Here is a 16608-nt window from a genome sequence, read left to right as displayed (position 1 = left end):
GGGTCAGAGGATGAAGGGCTGAAGAGCTTTTCTATTCTAGGGTTGACCCCTCTTACTAAAGCTGGGTTAGTAAGGGAAGGATAAATTCTTCTTTTAATAGAAGCCAGGAGTGGAATAGATTGGCTAACAGGGGCTTTTTCTTTGATGACTTTTTCTACAAAGTCAATGTCTGGAAGAGTTTCCCCTGTATCAATCTCAAAATGCGCTGCTGCCTTGCGCAATAGTGCATTGAGGGAAGGTTGGTCATCTATGGGAGAGGAGTTCCCATGTGAATCCTTGAGAGGAGAAGGGAGAAAGGCATCAGGGTCTGAATGTACTGATGGGGATTGCCAAGGCTGCACTGACGGTGAATGCCAGGGCTGCGAGGTAGCTGTATCCTCTTCAAACCCTGTAGCAGTGGTGTAAGGATCTTCTTCGAACCCCTCTTCCTCAAGTTCTACCTCTTCTTCTCCACCCAAACACTCCTCATCTTCTTGGAGGTATTGCTCCTCCTCAGTGAGGTCAACCAGCCTAGGAATCTTGACTCTAGGGTCATCCTGTGGCCATTCTCTTTGTCTTTTGTGAGTGGGTGGGTCTTGGTTTCCTAGAAACCTTTCCATTTTCTCCATGCAAGAATGGAGTCTTTCAAGGGTCTCATGGGGTACCCCTGAATAGTCTAGAGGGGGGAAATTAGTGTTTTCGCCTTCGAATCGTTTCGAACGCTCCCACAACGTCGACAAGAGGTTCCCGTCTCCTTCTGAAAAGCCTTCAGGTAGTTCGGAAGCGTCCTTTGGAGAAAGGGGCAGTTCCTGGCTACTTTTATGTTTTTTCGACGCGGTATTCGACGTTTGTTTCGTCGTCCGCGTACGTTTGTCTTCGGCGACAATTCTCGCTAGGCTCTCGACCACGATTTTGTCCGTCGAGGGCTCTGGTGTCGACGTTGTGTGCGTTGCGCGTTGTACCTCGACGGTCGCTCTATGGAGCGTTGCGTCGGATGTTTTTGGGGTAGCGCCCGTGTTAGATGGAAGCCCAATCGCTGGTCGCGGCTGCGTTTGCGGGTGGGGCTTGTGACCTTTACGGTCTGCGGTAGACGCCGGAGTGCCCTGCGTCCCCTTCGGCGCTGATGGATCCTTAGTTCTCGACGAAGCAGAGCAGTGGGTAGTGTGTTTAGCCTTATGGGGTTTGTGTGCGTCCTTGTCGCCGGGGTGTTCATCCCCATAAGCAGGGCGTGAGCCGAGCCCGTCGGGGCCGGGGACGGACGACGAGGAGCTGGAGTGCTCCTTCTGGGGGTTCATGACTTCCGTAACGGACGTCGAGTTATCGCACTCCTCGTCACTTTCAGTAACAGCGGCAGCGGGTGAGGAAACTGACTTCGACATCGCGTAGTCCGCCCACCTCTTAACCCTACGTTCTTTAAGAGTCCTGGGTTTTAAGAGCTTGCAGGCTGCGCAGCTGTTCTCTATGTGATCGAGGGGTAAGCAACGATTACAGAGCTTGTGCTTATCTTTCCAAGTATATTTGCCCCTGCAACGTGGGCAAAACTTAAATGGTGTCCTCTCCATAGCTGAGGCAATAATAGCTGGCGATAACAACCCCAAGGGAAAGAAAGGGGAGAAAGAAAGACATTCTCAAAGAGAAGAGACAAAGTTCTAACCCCCACTCTCCCTACTGTAAGTTGGCCGTCGAGGCCAGGCCACGTGTTCGGCAGCGCCGAAGGATCTCCTCCGCTCTTCCTCTCCGTCGAAAATCAGTTTGGCGGAGAAACAGCTTCACAGCTAACGTCGAGGGGGAGGGATTGTTATCAGTATATTAAGTTATGACAAAAGGACCGAGGTCCGTGGCAAGTATAGCAATGTCTCTCTAGGAGCTCCGCGAAAGGCGACCAGAAACTGGGCGGAAAAAAACAATCTGAGGGACCTCGACGCGTGAGGGATTGTGGGTACAACGCACGTCACTATAGGGATAGTGTTACAGACACGCCTTGTCGACATCCCCTTTTCGACTACGAAAAACAAAATGCAATACTCCGCAGTGACCACTGGATGTCGGACCTATGCACAGCATGTGATTCTAAGCAGATTAACAAACATCAGAAAACTAGATACACGCCCAACAGACACACCAGAAATAGCAATGGTAACTTGCTCACTGTTCCCAGATTCAAGCGAACGAAAATGGGCGGCAACAGCTTCCAGGTGAAAGCAGCTCAACACTGGAACACACTACCTCCCTCTGTCAGAGCACCTCAAACCTACCACCAATTTAGGCGTAACTACATCCAGTGGTTTAAGAACAAAGACCAATAAATGACACCTTGTAACTACTACAAAATTGTTCAACCTGTAACTCTGTCGTAATTTTACTCTGTCTCCTTGTAACTGCTTCTACTCACTGCACCCTTGTATAATGAAGTAAATAATGTACAGTAGTGCAACTAAGTTGAGAATATACCTGTAATGCTTGCGCCCTCATACCCTCTGGTCCGGTGCGCCATGTAAATAAACAAACAATAGACTCTCTGTGAAAGCAGAATTTAGAAGTGTGCCCAATAGCCTCACTGTGAACGCTGAATTTAGTAGTTGAATTGAAAAGTGTGCCCAATAGCCTCTCTGTGAAAGCTGAATTTAGAAGTGTGCCCAATAGCCTCTCTATACAAAGTTGAATCTAGTAGTGTCCCATTTGCCCCTCTGTGAAAGTTGAATCTAGTAGCTGAATTTAAAAAAGTGCGCCCAATTGACTCTCTGTAAAAACTGAATTTAGTAGTTGAATTTAAAAGTGTGCCCAATAGCCTCTCTGTGAAAGCGGATTTAGAAGTGTGCCCAATAGCCTCTCTATACAAAGTTGAATCAAGTAGTGTCCCATTTGCCCCTCTGTGAAAGTTGAATTTAGTAGTTGAATTTAAAAGTGGGACCAATAGACTCACTGTGAAACGTGCAGTTAGAAATGTGCCCAATATCCTGTGTGAAAGTTGCATTTTGAAGTGTGCCCAATAGACGCTCTGTGAAAACTGTATTTAAAAATGTTCCCAATAGCCTCTTTGGAAAGTTGATTATAGAAGTGTGCCCAATAGACTCTCTGTGAAAGCTGAATTTAGTAGTTGAATTTAGAAGTGTGCCCAATAGCCTCTGTGAAAGCTGAATTTAGAAGTTGAATTTAAAAGTGTGCCCGATAGACTCTCTGTGAAAGCTGAATTTAGAAGTATGACCAATAGCCTCGGTGTGAAACCTGCAGTTATAAGTGTGCCCAATAGACGCTCTGTGAAAACTGCATTTGAAATGTGTCCAATAGCCTCTTTGGAAAGTTGACTATAGAAGTGTGCCCAATAGCCACGCTGTGAAAAGTTGCATTTAGAAAGTGAGCCCAATATCCTCTGTGAAAGTGGACTATAGAAATGTGCCCAATAGCCTCCCTGTGAAAGTTGCAATTAGAATTGTGCCTAATAGCCTCTCTGGAAAGTTGCAATCAGAAGTAGGCCCAATAGCCCTTCTGTGACAGCTGAATCTAGAAGTGAGTCCAATAGCCTTAGTGTGAAAATAGAATTTAGAAGTGTGCCCAATAGCCTCTCTGTGAAAGTTGACTATAGAAGTGTGCGGAACAAGCTCTCTGTGAAAGTTGACTATAGAAGTGTGCCCAACAGCCTCTCTGCACAAAACCTAAGTTAGAAGTAGCCCTAGTAATGCATACAGTCGAATTTAGAAGTGTACCTATTAGTACCCAATACCCTAACATCATCTCTGTGATCAGTTGAACCTAGAAGTGCACTTAATAGTCTGAATACCAATTGTGCAAATCGAACTTGAAGTGTGCCTAATAGCGTGCCCCCACTCAATTTAGAACTACAATTAAAATCCTGCCTAAACTCCAAAAATTCCAACTAAAACGATACCTGGGGTGTTGCTACATTCAACTCCTCCTTAATAGTTTACCTGTACTCCAGCTCACTAGAAAAGCCTACCCAACAGCGCAACTGTGCTGTAGCAACAACTAAATAGGCCGCCTAATTAGCATTTCCTAACGACTAGCTACACTTCAAAACGGCCTAATATCTGCAAGCTAGTACAAATTGTTCACCAAAACCTAGAATAAGTCAATAATAATCACCCGGCTTCGTGGAACCCTGAAATCAAGCTCACTCTCAGCCAGTGATATCACCGAATCTATATAGTCCAATAAACTATAAGTCGCCCTTGAAACTACTCCTAACAGCTACTAAGCATGAGTGCACCCACTCCACCAAAGTCTATTGGAAACGAGCACCATGGACTGCCCCGACTTCCCGATCTGCCTTCCCTCCCGTCCCGCCCCCCCTTCCCAAATCAACTCACCCTCCTTCGCATTCCCTACCATTCCCCTCTCCAACACCAAGCCAGAGGGGCACAATGGCGTGCCAGCCACCCTAAGATCACCCTCGCCCGAACACTGCCACCGTCCAACCGAGGATAACCATGCCCGCTCCCCTCACTATCATACCGGGGACATCCCGCCCTGCAAACATCCACCCTAAGACCACTGCTCCGCTGAACCCCACCACCGACCAGCCAAGGATAACCATGCCCGCTCCTCTCACTATCATACCAGGGGCATCCCGCCCTGCAACCATCCACCCCCCGCCTTGTCCACAAACTCCTGCCACTTTCCACCACCAACCACACCCTTTCCCCTCCCTAAAAACTGCATGCCTAGCCCTAGCAAGAACCGAAGCCGCGTCCCTCTCCCCCTCTGACCCACCCTACTCTCTCTCACACTCCAATCGCAACAAAGAAACTAAAGAGGAAACGTACCTGGTCCCCCTCAATCTCTCAACACTCTTTGCCTCCCCTGACTCGATCCACCTCCTCTTTCCCCCAATCACCTCCTTCCCCCATGGCTTCACCATTCCTGAAACCCCTCTCCCTCGACTTCTCATCAACTACAACTGAAACTCCTAACCGCCCACAACCCACCTTCAAATCCCCCGAGCCAAACCCGATGATCCTAACACACGCAATCACCCAATCCGGCCCGAAGCGCAACAATTTGTCAGCGTGCCCACTATTCCCACCGATCATCACCTACACTAACCCGCTCCCTCTCCAGCTTCCACTCACTCCGCCAAAACACCGCCTTCCGCGCCAGCTCCGAGACCATCCTCGCCCGCCGATGTGAACTGCATCCTATTTAATGCCCGATCTGTAGCAAAAAACAGACACTGAATCTTTGACCTCCTCGACTCTGACAAACCAGATCTGGTTTTCATCACTGAAACTTGGTTCTCGGACGACTTCGCCCCAATCGCCAATGAAGCCTACCCCCCCCCCCCACTGCTCCCTCATCCGACTGAACCGTATCTCTAGAGGAGGGGGAGTGGCATTCGTCTTCAAGTCTCTCTTCTGCGTCTCTACAACCAACCTTCCATTCCTTCCTGCAAATCTCACCTTGTTAAACTATCCCTCTCCCCGTCGCTCTCAAATAGCTTCCTAATTATCTACAGACCCCCTGGCTCCGATAGACAATTCACAAACAACCTCTTCGACTCTATTGCCACCCTTCAACTAAACCATCCCAATCTCACCCTTCTTGGAGACTTCAACATATGGCTCGACATCCCCACCAACCCTATGACACACTCTCTGGTTGACGGTTTAGACGCAATGAACCTCTAACTCCACATAAATGGCCCGACTCACTATAAAGGACACACTCTTGATGCCATCTTTAGCTCCAACACCCGGATTCATTTAAACCCACCCACCCCTATCATCTGGTCCGATCACTTCATTCTCTCCTTCGTCATTCGCTCACCACCTGACCCCCCTTCTCGTACTCGAATCCGAACCTCCGAATCTACGCAAATGCTGGAAAAAACTAATAATCTTGCCGGACCTAGCCGACGCCCTCCTCCAGTCTCCACCACCTACCTGCCAACTCAAACAACTAACCCTCCCTCCCCCGCCCGACGCCTTTGACTCGTGGCTCAACCCATCTCTGATGCGGCTCACACCCTCTTGCAAACCATCAACACGTCTTGGCATTTTCCCCAGATGGTTCACTCTGGAGTTGAAGACCACTAAACAACTATAAATACCTAGAACGCAAATGGCATACTAACAAAACCCAGGAGAGCAAGGCCACCTTGGCACGACACCTATCAGTACAAGGCCGAAATCCGGAAAGCAAAAAAAGCCCACTACAACTCCCAAATCCTAAACTGTAAAAATCCAAGCAAAGAACTCCACAAAATCGTCTCCGAATTCACCAAACCCGCTTGCAACACGACCATCCCGACCCCCTCCCAATCACTGTGCGACTCACTCTCCCTCCACTTTTGCACCACAGCTCTCGAAAGAGCAAATACTCTAGCCACCAAACTAGCTCTCTTACATCCACCAGACAATACTACCCCCATACTGCCCAGTCCATCGGCTGCGACCACTACCACGACCAATGTTCCAATCCTTTAGTCCAATATCTCCAGAGCAATTTCTCAAACTTCTATCTGCCCACAAACCATCTGGCTCTCCGCTGGACCCTTGCCCATCCACAACCCACAAAGAAATGTTCGCTTCCACCTGCGCAGGAGAACACGCAAGATCCATCAAAAATGCCTCCTTAGCCTCTGGTATCTTTCCCAACGCATTCAAAACGGTTCATGTCAAACCTCTAATTAAAAAACCTTTTCTTGACCTTCTCGAGCCCAAAAACTACCGCCCCATCTCAAACACCAGGTTCTTTGCCAAACTCATTGACCAAACTGCCTACTCCCAACTAAATGCGTTTGTCGAAGCCAACAACCTCCTTGATCCCGCACAATCAGGTTTCAGAGCCCGTCACAGAACTGAAACCACCATAACCTCAATCTGGGATGACCTTAACATGACAGCAGACTCCGCGGGATGTGCCGCACTAATCCTTCTTGACCTATCCGCCGCCTTTGACACAATCAATCACTCAATCCTCCTAGACCGCCTCCACTCCCTAGGAATCTGTGGAACCGCTCTAAAATGGATAGCTTCATTTCTCAAAGATAGGTACCAAATAACGATACTCTCCACCTATACCTCCGAAGCCAGACCAGTCGACAAAGGAGTCCCACAAGGAGCATGCCTATCCGCCCTCCAATTCAATCTCTACTTGATCACCCTCCCACCGATAATTCGTTCACACAACATCCTGTGCTACAACTACGCTGATGACACTCAACTAATTATAAAAATCCTGAACTCAAAACCCAACGCCTGACCTGACCTGGCCTCCTGCCTCCTTGACATAGAACTCTGGATGTCCCAAAGCCACCTCTTGTTAAACCCCTCCAAAACGGAAATCATGGTTTGTGGCAACTCAGAACTTCTTCCGCATCCGCTACCCTGGCCATCCTTCATGGGCAACTCACCGACCCCCTCCAACTCAGTTAAAAATCTAGGATGCACCCTACACTCTGATCTAACACTATCGCGCCAAGTCAACAACGTCTCAAAGTCCTGCCACTACCACCTTAAAACCCTTAGGCGCATCTTTCCATATCTCTCCTTTCCCGACAGACTCTCCGCAGTCCAATCAATCGTTATATCAAGACTGGACTACGCAAACCCCCTATGCCTCGGAGTCCACGCGTACCAACTGAATAAACTCCAAAGGACACAAAATACGGCTGCCAAATTGCTACTTGCGCTCGGCCCAAGAGACCACATCTCCCCAGCCCTAAAGACGTTGCACTGGCACCCAGTAGCCCGAAGGATGACTTTCAAAACCTTATGCATCTCCCATCGAGCACTGCATAAAAACGGACCTCAATATCTTCAATACAAGCTAAAACCCTATCATCCCCCTCGCACCCTAAGATCAAGCTCAGCCGGCCTCCTTGTCATACCGAAGACAAACTCAGTCAGGTTAGGCGGATCATCATTCTCAGCCTTGGCCCCCACGCTATGGAACTCGCTCCCACCCCACATCCGCCTAACCGAGGATTTAACGTCTTTCCGCAAACTGCTGAAAACCTGGCTCTTCCCCTAAAAACCAACCTGTACCAAAATAATCCAAACACACTAACAGCAACTCAATGACACCAATCCAACAAACTACCTGATGCAAGAAATTGACAGCTAATAACCCCTAATATAAACTAGAAGGACAAACAGAATTAAATAAAGTAGATCAAAGCAGTGAAATGGTTAATAAGAGTAAATCTTAGGGAATCAGTAATGAGATTTAAACTCCCGAAATAGACAGAATGCATGAGGAGTGAACAAAGTGAATGGCGTGGATGAAATAGTAAGAATGGATGAAGCAGGTGGAGCAGATGAATGCGCGGAGTGGAAGAATGCATAATTGGAAGAACAGATAACTATATAGTTCGAATGAATGTGGAAATTGAATGAATATGTAGATCGGATGAGTGAACAGAATGGATAAACATATTTAGCAGATGAGTGTGTGGAGCGGATGAGCGTGTAGCGCGGTTGAGTGCGTAAACAGAGAAGCAAGTAGAACGCAGGAATGCATAAACCTGATGAATCTGCAGAACGGATGAGCGTAAACCGGATGAGTGTGTAGAACAGATGAGTATGTGGAGCGGATGAGTATGTAGAGCGCACGAGTGTGGATTGCGGATGAATACGGAAGTGCGGAGAGTGTGTAGATAGCCGGAGCAGATGAATGTACAGACCTGGCGAATGTATAGGGGGAAGGGTCTATGGAGCGGGTGGATGGAGCGGATGGGTGGGCGTATAGAGCGGATGGGCGCGGAGAGGTGATGAGTGCGGAGAGGTGATGAGTGCGGAGAGGTGATGAGTGCGGAGAGGTGATGAGTGCGGAGAGGTGATGAGTGCGGAGAGGTGATGAGTGCGGAGAGCGGGTGAGTGCATACATTTCACAGAAGCGAGTAGAATGCAGGAATGCGCAAACCAGATGAATGTGCAGAACGGATGAGCGTAAACCGGATGAGTGTGTAGAACAGATAAGTATGTGGAGCGGATGAGTATGTAGAGCCCATGAGTGTGGATAGCGGATGAATACGGAAGTGCGGGGAGTGTGTAGATCGCCAGAGCAGATGAATGTACAGACCTGGCGAATGTATAGAGCACATGAGTGTGGGGAGCGGATGGGTGTAGGGAGCGGATGGGTGTAGGGAGCGGATGGGTGTAGGGAGCGGATGGGTGTAGGGAGCGGATGAGTATATGAAGAGGATGAATATGCAGAACAGATGAAGGTATAGAACAGATGAGTATAGAGATGAATATATAGAACAGGATATTACTGTTGGATGCGTGAAAAGCACCAGTGCTTAAAACGGATGAGTGCGGAGAGGGGATGAATGCGTGGAGCGGATGAATGCACAGATGGGATGAGTGCACAGAAGGGGATGAGTGCGTAGAGGGGGTGAGTGTGTAGAGGGGGTGAACGCATAGTACGTGTGAGGGCATAAAGCGGATGAGTACCTGGAGCGAACGAGTGCCTAGAGCGATCAAGTGCCCAGAGTGAACTGCGTAGAGCGGACGAGTACGTAGAACGAACGAGCACAGATGCATCTAGTACTGATGAGTGCATAGAATGGATGAGTACGTAGAGCTACTGAATGCGTTGAGCATGAAGCAGACAGGAGTGCATGCGTGGGGCAGACAAGAGGACATGCATGGGGCAGACAAGAGGACATGCATGGGGCAGACAAGAGGACATGCATGGGGCAGACAAGAGGACATGCATGGGGCAGACTAGAGCGCATGCGCGGGGCAGACTAGAGTGCATGTGCGGGGCAGACCGGAGTGTATTGGACCAGACTGGGGTGCATGGAGTGGATAGGAGTGCACGGTACGGACTGGAGCGCATAGGAGTGCACGGTATGGACTGGAGCCCATAGAATTGCGTGACGTATATAGTATGGTCTAGAATGCAGAGAACGTTTGAAAAAGCATATAACCCATCATATCACACCAGCACGATTACTCTCTCCTTCACATCACCACTCAACTAGAACACAGAGATACTATGACACCATTCGGTATAACTGTTCTCATACCAACATCCGCCGCTTACTCCACATTATTCTAAGTAAACATTGCTGGTTTCACACCCCCCAGCCAGGCGTTCTCCTCAGGCCTTACGCAGTCGCAGCCGTTCTGGATAAAACCTGCCAGAACGAACACATTCTCCTGATCGCTCAACAAACGCACCTACCGCTAAGAAGCAGCTATTACACGAATACTGCACGAGCTGCACACATGCACCTTTGACTCTCTCTACTGATCTGAACTTCGGTTCCCAAGGGCGTTCAACCTACCAGCGCCTTCAGACCATACCAATGTTATATAAGGCGCTATATAAGTGCAAAATAACATAACATATCATATTGTATATACGTTTGATATATGTTTGATAGCTGAGTGTTGTGTGATATTACCTACTGGTTTCATTTTTCCAGTCTGCTTTGGGCCTATAATAAATAAGAGTATTTTTGCACTTACCTGTCTAGGCAGAATGATTGTGTGCTTCACTGTTTGGACTCATTGCGGACCCTTGACCACACTCATTAACTCACTCCTGAGACCAAGACTTGACCAGTCTCCACGCTTACCTTGATTTGATTTGGCTAACCTCTCAGAGCCCTTGTTCACTATGACTAGGGTGGTGCAAGTAGGAGACTGACACACAGGTGGTATGTTTTTGGTTACAGATGTTCATTAATGACCAAAGGAAAAGGAAAAGACTAATGGTCCCTATTTCTAAGGGGCTTCCCTCCCCCAAATAAACTAAGAATTCCGTCAGGAGGTCTTGTCAAAAGTAAATGGTCCATGATCGTGTGAGAAACCCACTTCCTTCAATTACATTCTAAAGCAAGTAAAGAAAAAAGGATTATCTTCTCAGTTCAGAAGGATGGTCCTCTCTCCCTGGACCAATTCCCCACCTTCGGTTATAGGAAAAATGAAATGTTCTTCAAGGTCAGACCATCAAAATAAAGTCTCAAAAGGCTCCTTGGACTGACTTATCGGCAGGGTACAAAGAAAACAAAGTCTTTTATCTTCGCAATGTTCAAAAACTCCTGGGGGAATCTGTATCTTTCCCCAGGTCTTTCCAGGTTTCTTAGGATGCCAAGATAATGACTTCTTCCCCTGGTGCTTTGTAGAATGTTCATAACACACCAGGGGTAAGACTCCCTTCCCTGGTTTCAGAAATTTTTTCACCACCATACTGGCTTTCCACTTGGCCAGGTATTACCATTACAATGTTCCCAGACTCTGTTGAGGGTAGTGATTCCTTTCCCTTGCACTTAGTCTCACAGTCAACCTAGCTCCCTTCGCTGTCAGGCACTGTGACTATAAAGATTGATGAGAATACTTCAATGGGTGCAGGTCCCAGACACGCATGCACAATCCACGTGGTATACTCTCCTGCCAGGTACTATTGTTATTAGGATCAACAAAAATGCTCTTGTGGGTGCAGGTCCAAGACTCGCAGATACAGTCCACCTGGTAACTCCCCTGCCAAGTACCATGACTATGATTATTAGTCAAGAGGCTTTGATTGCCTTTGTGGGTGTGGGTGCCAGACTCTCACTTTCTTCCCTTACTGTTCAGTCCACCTGGTTTACTAGTCTGCCAGAGACTGAGAACATGATGATTGGCTTGGATACTTTCACAACTTCTTATATTCTTAAGGTTGGGGTCCCAGACTTGTGACTAGTTTCCCTCCTGGTTCCCAGCTTCTACACCATTGCCTTCTCTGGACTCCTGGTTCCACCAGGAAGGGCTCAACATTAGTCCGAGTCCTTCCTCAGTTTTTATACACTGATCAAGTCCATATTGACTAGACTGCTCATTTTGTTTCTGCGTGGTATTCCTAAATACTCATCGCCTCCTCCTCGTCCCAGTAACTAAATTAATCAGTGTCCAAGAACTAACCGAGTTCACCCTCATCTTGGTAGTAGGAAGGGAAACTATGCGGATAGTCCTTGCTCTTCCTCTTCCCAGTACTTCGCATACTTGAAGTATAAGAGAAACACATGGGAACAGTGGGAATGGAACTGGTATGGGTTGGTGAGGAAGGTGGGCTAGGGTAGGGTGGGCTGTGGGGATACCATGTTCTCCACAGGTCATCACTAATCCAATAGGGGGCTTACCTCCCTATGAGATCCACCCCCTCCCCCAGTGGGACTATCAGCTAGGGCGCTAACCTCCCTGGCGTCATGGCAAGAGGCTCCCGCTAGGGGAGAAGTGACAACATTGAGGGATTCGTCACAGTGGCCTCCTGAAATCTGTACACCAGGCCAGATTTTAGAAATCTATCTTATCACTGGGTCACTAGGCTACAATGAACTTGCATTGAACACTGTGCTTCACACTTCTTACAGAGTGTCAATCACATCTTCAGCTGCAAATACAAATACCATTGCTTTTGGACCATTTGCAATATACATGATGAACACACTCAAGAATGCAAACCTTTGGCCAAATATCCAAGCCAACCCACTGGGCGCCATCTTTTCCGGAGAGTGAATACCATCCATTAGCACATGCTGCTGCTTGCCACTATGTCCAATCCTAACCACCCTGTTCACAAGTCTTCTGTTTGAAACAGCATTAAGGGTTTGCTAAAATATACAAGCTGTGTGGTCCAATCTGAAGGACACCTGGTCAAATAGCTACCAGATTGTCGTTTCCATAGATTAGATCACATGCACATGAAAAAGTGACATTGGCAGTTAAAGATTCATTGACAAATATAGAAACTCTAAAAGCACAGTGACCCACCTTCAGGCAGCTATAGTCGTGCAGGCCCCAAAGCTTCAGCGTCCCATCGGCAGATGACGTTGCTACCACCTGGTCTACGGGAGAGAACTGCACGCACCAGATACCTCGTTTGTGGCCCCGGAAGGAGCCCTGCAGTGAGCAGTCCAATGAGGCCCACAGCTTGGCACTCTTGTCTTGCGAACCAGTGGCAATGAGTTTGTCATTTGGTGAAACTGCAATGCTGTTTATGTCCTATGAAGAATAAGAGAGACATGTGACAATCTTAGAAAAGGCTAATTACCTAGCAAATTGTTCACAAGCAATTAGTACACAGTTACAAGATATGGAAATATGACACGATAACTACAAGAAAAGTAAGGCAAATAAAGGCTGTAGAAACAGACTGCCTACGCATACAACAAAAAAAGGAGGACATTCCTTCCCTTGTGAGAAGGGATTGCTTCCTATGAGCCTTAGCAGGAATCACAAACCTGTGATAGATTACTTTTGCAACCAGCCCCTTCTAAGTCACACTCATCATGACCTGCTCATGTGTCTCCGCTCCAAGTCAGGACAAAGCTCACTCGAGTTAAGTATCAATATGCACAATCCTTACGTAAAACACTATAATTAAATGCAGGCTGAAAAATATGACTAAAGAATGCAGAACTTTACGTACTAGCTGCGGACCAAAAAGGGACTAACTGTGAATGGAACACAATACACACAAGCAATAGAGTCGAAGTCTGTAGAATTAAAGACCATCTTCAAGAGGTGAATGCTACATTAGCCAAGTAACAGACTTCCTTCAAGTGGGACCAGGCTCTCTTTCTCATATGCAAGGCTAATGTACCCAGACCGTGGGTGTAAATGCGAAAACTCAAAATTGGTACTGGGACTTTGCCATGATCAAACCACAGACAAAGAGGCTAAAATAAAATAGATCCATTACACGCAAAGCCGAAAAACTGGGTTCATGAACCGTTTGAAATTTTCCAAGCCAGAATATACGTTGACGCAAATAAATACAGAAGAGTCTGTTCATCCTGCATAATGCCTCTTTAAATGCTAAAACCCTGGAGTAAACACCCGTCTACATCTCACAGATAGAATGTGTTCTATAGGGTCCAACATCAGAGGCTTGAAATCTCAATGATAAACTCAGCAGTGAAAATGGGAGAGAAGTCGACAGGGATATGAAAAGAAACCAGCACCTTAAAGCCATTGGTGTACTACATTGAGCATCCCAGGGTCTTAAGAAATTTGTCTCCATTTTTTTATGGGAGCAGAATTCGTAACACCATCAAAATAGGTTTAACCTGATGGGAGCAGAGAGCAGAATCTGGGAGCAAACGCAGCCACTGCCTTCCATCTTCTAAAATCTTTTAAAAGTACAAGGGCTCCTTCTTCGGAACCTCCCAATGAAAGGACACCCCAATCACATGACTAAAATGCTGTGACGGAGGAATCTCTCGGAGGATTACTCGCATCATCTTTAATAGTTAATAAACATTTTGAACTTTAAATTGTGCATCCACAACATATTTCGGGGGCCATCTCATCCCTTTATCAAGTGGTCTGCCGTAACAAAATTGAATATGAATGTTTGGCGTTTTAACAAAAGTCCCATCCGTGATAATACTTTAGAAGGATTACCTTGGATGAACAGTGGGCACCCCTTCGGTTTAGCCACTACCTAAAGGTGTAGTAGCTATGGGTGAGCAGCCAGGCTGATCTAGGAGGGATGAGGGCTGTAGTGAGGCACGCAGTACTCAGAGCATACACTTCTAGTTCAAGGAGACAATTACACAAGTAATAAAAAAAGAAGTACTTATTTTATGTACAGCAAAGCTTGTAACTTTTAAGTAAGGTAAGTACAATCACACAGTAGCATTAAACAATATATATATAATATCCAAAGGATAAAATATACCTTCTATCACTTCTGAGTTACTTTAAACGTGTTCTAAACGTCTCAGACAGGTATGTAAACTGTAGACCAACTTGTATACTTTAGTTAACCCCTGCTTAACCAAACCTAAGGAAGTCCAGCCCCTATTATAGGTGAGTCTCACAGAGTCAAGGGGAGGCACTGGGGGTCCAATGACCAAGGGCAAAAGAAGGAAAGCGGTCAAGCAGCAAATAAGGCGGAGTCTCTGAAGAGTTGAAGTTTACAGGCAAGTAGCAGAAGATTCCTTTGGTACAGAGAACAAAGGGTTGTCCACCTAAATGAATCTCAATATAGACCTGGGAGGGAATGCAAGTTACAGTTTAACAGCAACCTTCCGAAGCACAGGAACAACAAAGCAGGCTCCAGTTCAGTATTAGGGGCTGAACAGTACCTTATCAGTGAAGAAGCTTGTGCAGCAGGACAGTCCCCAAGGAGAGGCAACAGCAGACCCCAGTTCAGGCTTCTTGGTTGTGGCAACTGAAGAAAACTTGCAATGGATCTGATGGTTGCACTTGTGTAGATGGACGTCCAGCAGAAGCTCTTCACAGTAATGGTTCATTAGCGCCTCTTTCAAGGCACTCCTGAACAACGGTTTTCGTGCGGGAGACTTTAATCCGGTTCTCGGTCGTCTCGGCAATAGTTCTAGTTGGATGCCTGTAAAACTGCAGACAAAACCATGCTTTGGTTTACACTGCACTGCAAAATGGAACAGAACCCCATGTATTGGTGAATTGCGGGTCGTGGAGGTTGCAGCTCTTCCAGGGAGGGGGCAAAATGCAGTTCTTCTTGGGTATGGTTAGGCCAACCAGTCCCAGGGAGGAAGTTGTACGCTTCAGGGCTTCCCTGTCACAGAGTGGTTGATATTGAGACTGCAGCGGTTACTCAGACAGCTTTGGCAGCCACTGAAAGTGGCTGCGGGCATCCTTCTTCGGATCTTCGGTTCCAGCGGTCATCTCAGGAGTTCCTGCTAAAGGACCCTCGTCTATTGTGCAGGAAAACTGGCTGAGCCCACCAATCAGCAGGTATGCATTCATTCAAACTTGTGGGGTGGCTATCCAATGGGGACAGCCAGCATAAATTGGTTCCAGGCAAGCACACTGCAGGATAAAGACATGGTGAGTTTCGTCACCTCCCCACTTCCTGTCCTTTCAGGCACTCAAAGAGCTTTGGCAGGCTTTCCAAGGGAAGCCTGCCAAAGACAAAATACCCATTAAGACACCCCCCCCCCCAGCCAGATGGGCAGAAGTAGGCTCAAGTAAGAACAAGTCATCATGAACAGGGCTTAAAAAAGTACAGCCACCATTTTCAGCAATGGTGACACTAGTGTCCCCCGTCACAGCTTCAATGGAATCCAGCGACAAAAGTCCACAATAAGTCATGCAAAAAGGTAGACTGCCACCAGCCTGTCTGATGAGCTTGTAACAATAACTGAAACAGTGAGAAAAGTGAGACAATGTTACCACTCAGCACTTCGCATAAGGTGGGGTGAGCGTATCTCAAGAAATGGAATACAGGAGGGACACAAGGGTGTCCATCCCTTCCCTGGAAATGTGTGTTAACACAGGTAAAATCAAAAGGGAAGCTCCAGGAGCTACCCAGCAACATTGCACAGAAAGTGCTGTGTTCTGCAATAACATGTTGTAGATGCCAGAAAACAGGGAGGAAAGCATAACTCCATTAAAAAGTATCAAAGAGAGATAAAAAGGGTTCCCAAGGTTAGCGTAAAAGAATGAGTGTGCAAAAAGGTTCCCACTCACTCAGGAGAATCAGTCCAAAAATACAATAGTCCAGCAAAAATGCTGGGGTCTCACAAAGTGGGGTGAATTTCACTCACGGACGAAAATCTACCTAACAATTACATTTCAATAGCACTTATACAATTAATCAGGTGTATGTTGAATTGACACAAAATATTCCTATAAGCACAAAAATGGTTCCAAAAGACAGCTCTATATTGCATGAAAGGAAGAGATTAGCTTT

The 16608-nt window shown here is 47.0% G+C and overlaps 1 protein-coding gene across 1 annotated transcript in view; it reads right to left on the bottom strand.

Moving 5' to 3' along the window:
* The window catches only part of TBL3 (transducin beta like 3), a 412146-nt gene that overhangs the window by 182169 nt on the left and 213369 nt on the right, over window positions 1-16608 (bottom strand). Inside the window, exon 15 of the mRNA XM_069647302.1 lies at window positions 12699-12929. Coding sequence (XP_069503403.1) covers window positions 12699-12929 — 231 coding nt within the window. The remainder of the gene's footprint in view (window positions 1-12698; window positions 12930-16608) is intronic.

Source organism: Ambystoma mexicanum, chromosome 2q (assembly GCF_040938575.1).
Source record: "Ambystoma mexicanum isolate Mex_15411 chromosome 2q, UKY_AmexF1_1, whole genome shotgun sequence".
In the NCBI taxonomy this organism is placed as follows: Eukaryota; Metazoa; Chordata; class Amphibia; order Caudata; family Ambystomatidae; genus Ambystoma; species Ambystoma mexicanum.
The sequence above is the reverse complement of the archived record's forward strand: the minus strand, read 5'-3'. Positions and strand labels throughout refer to the sequence as shown.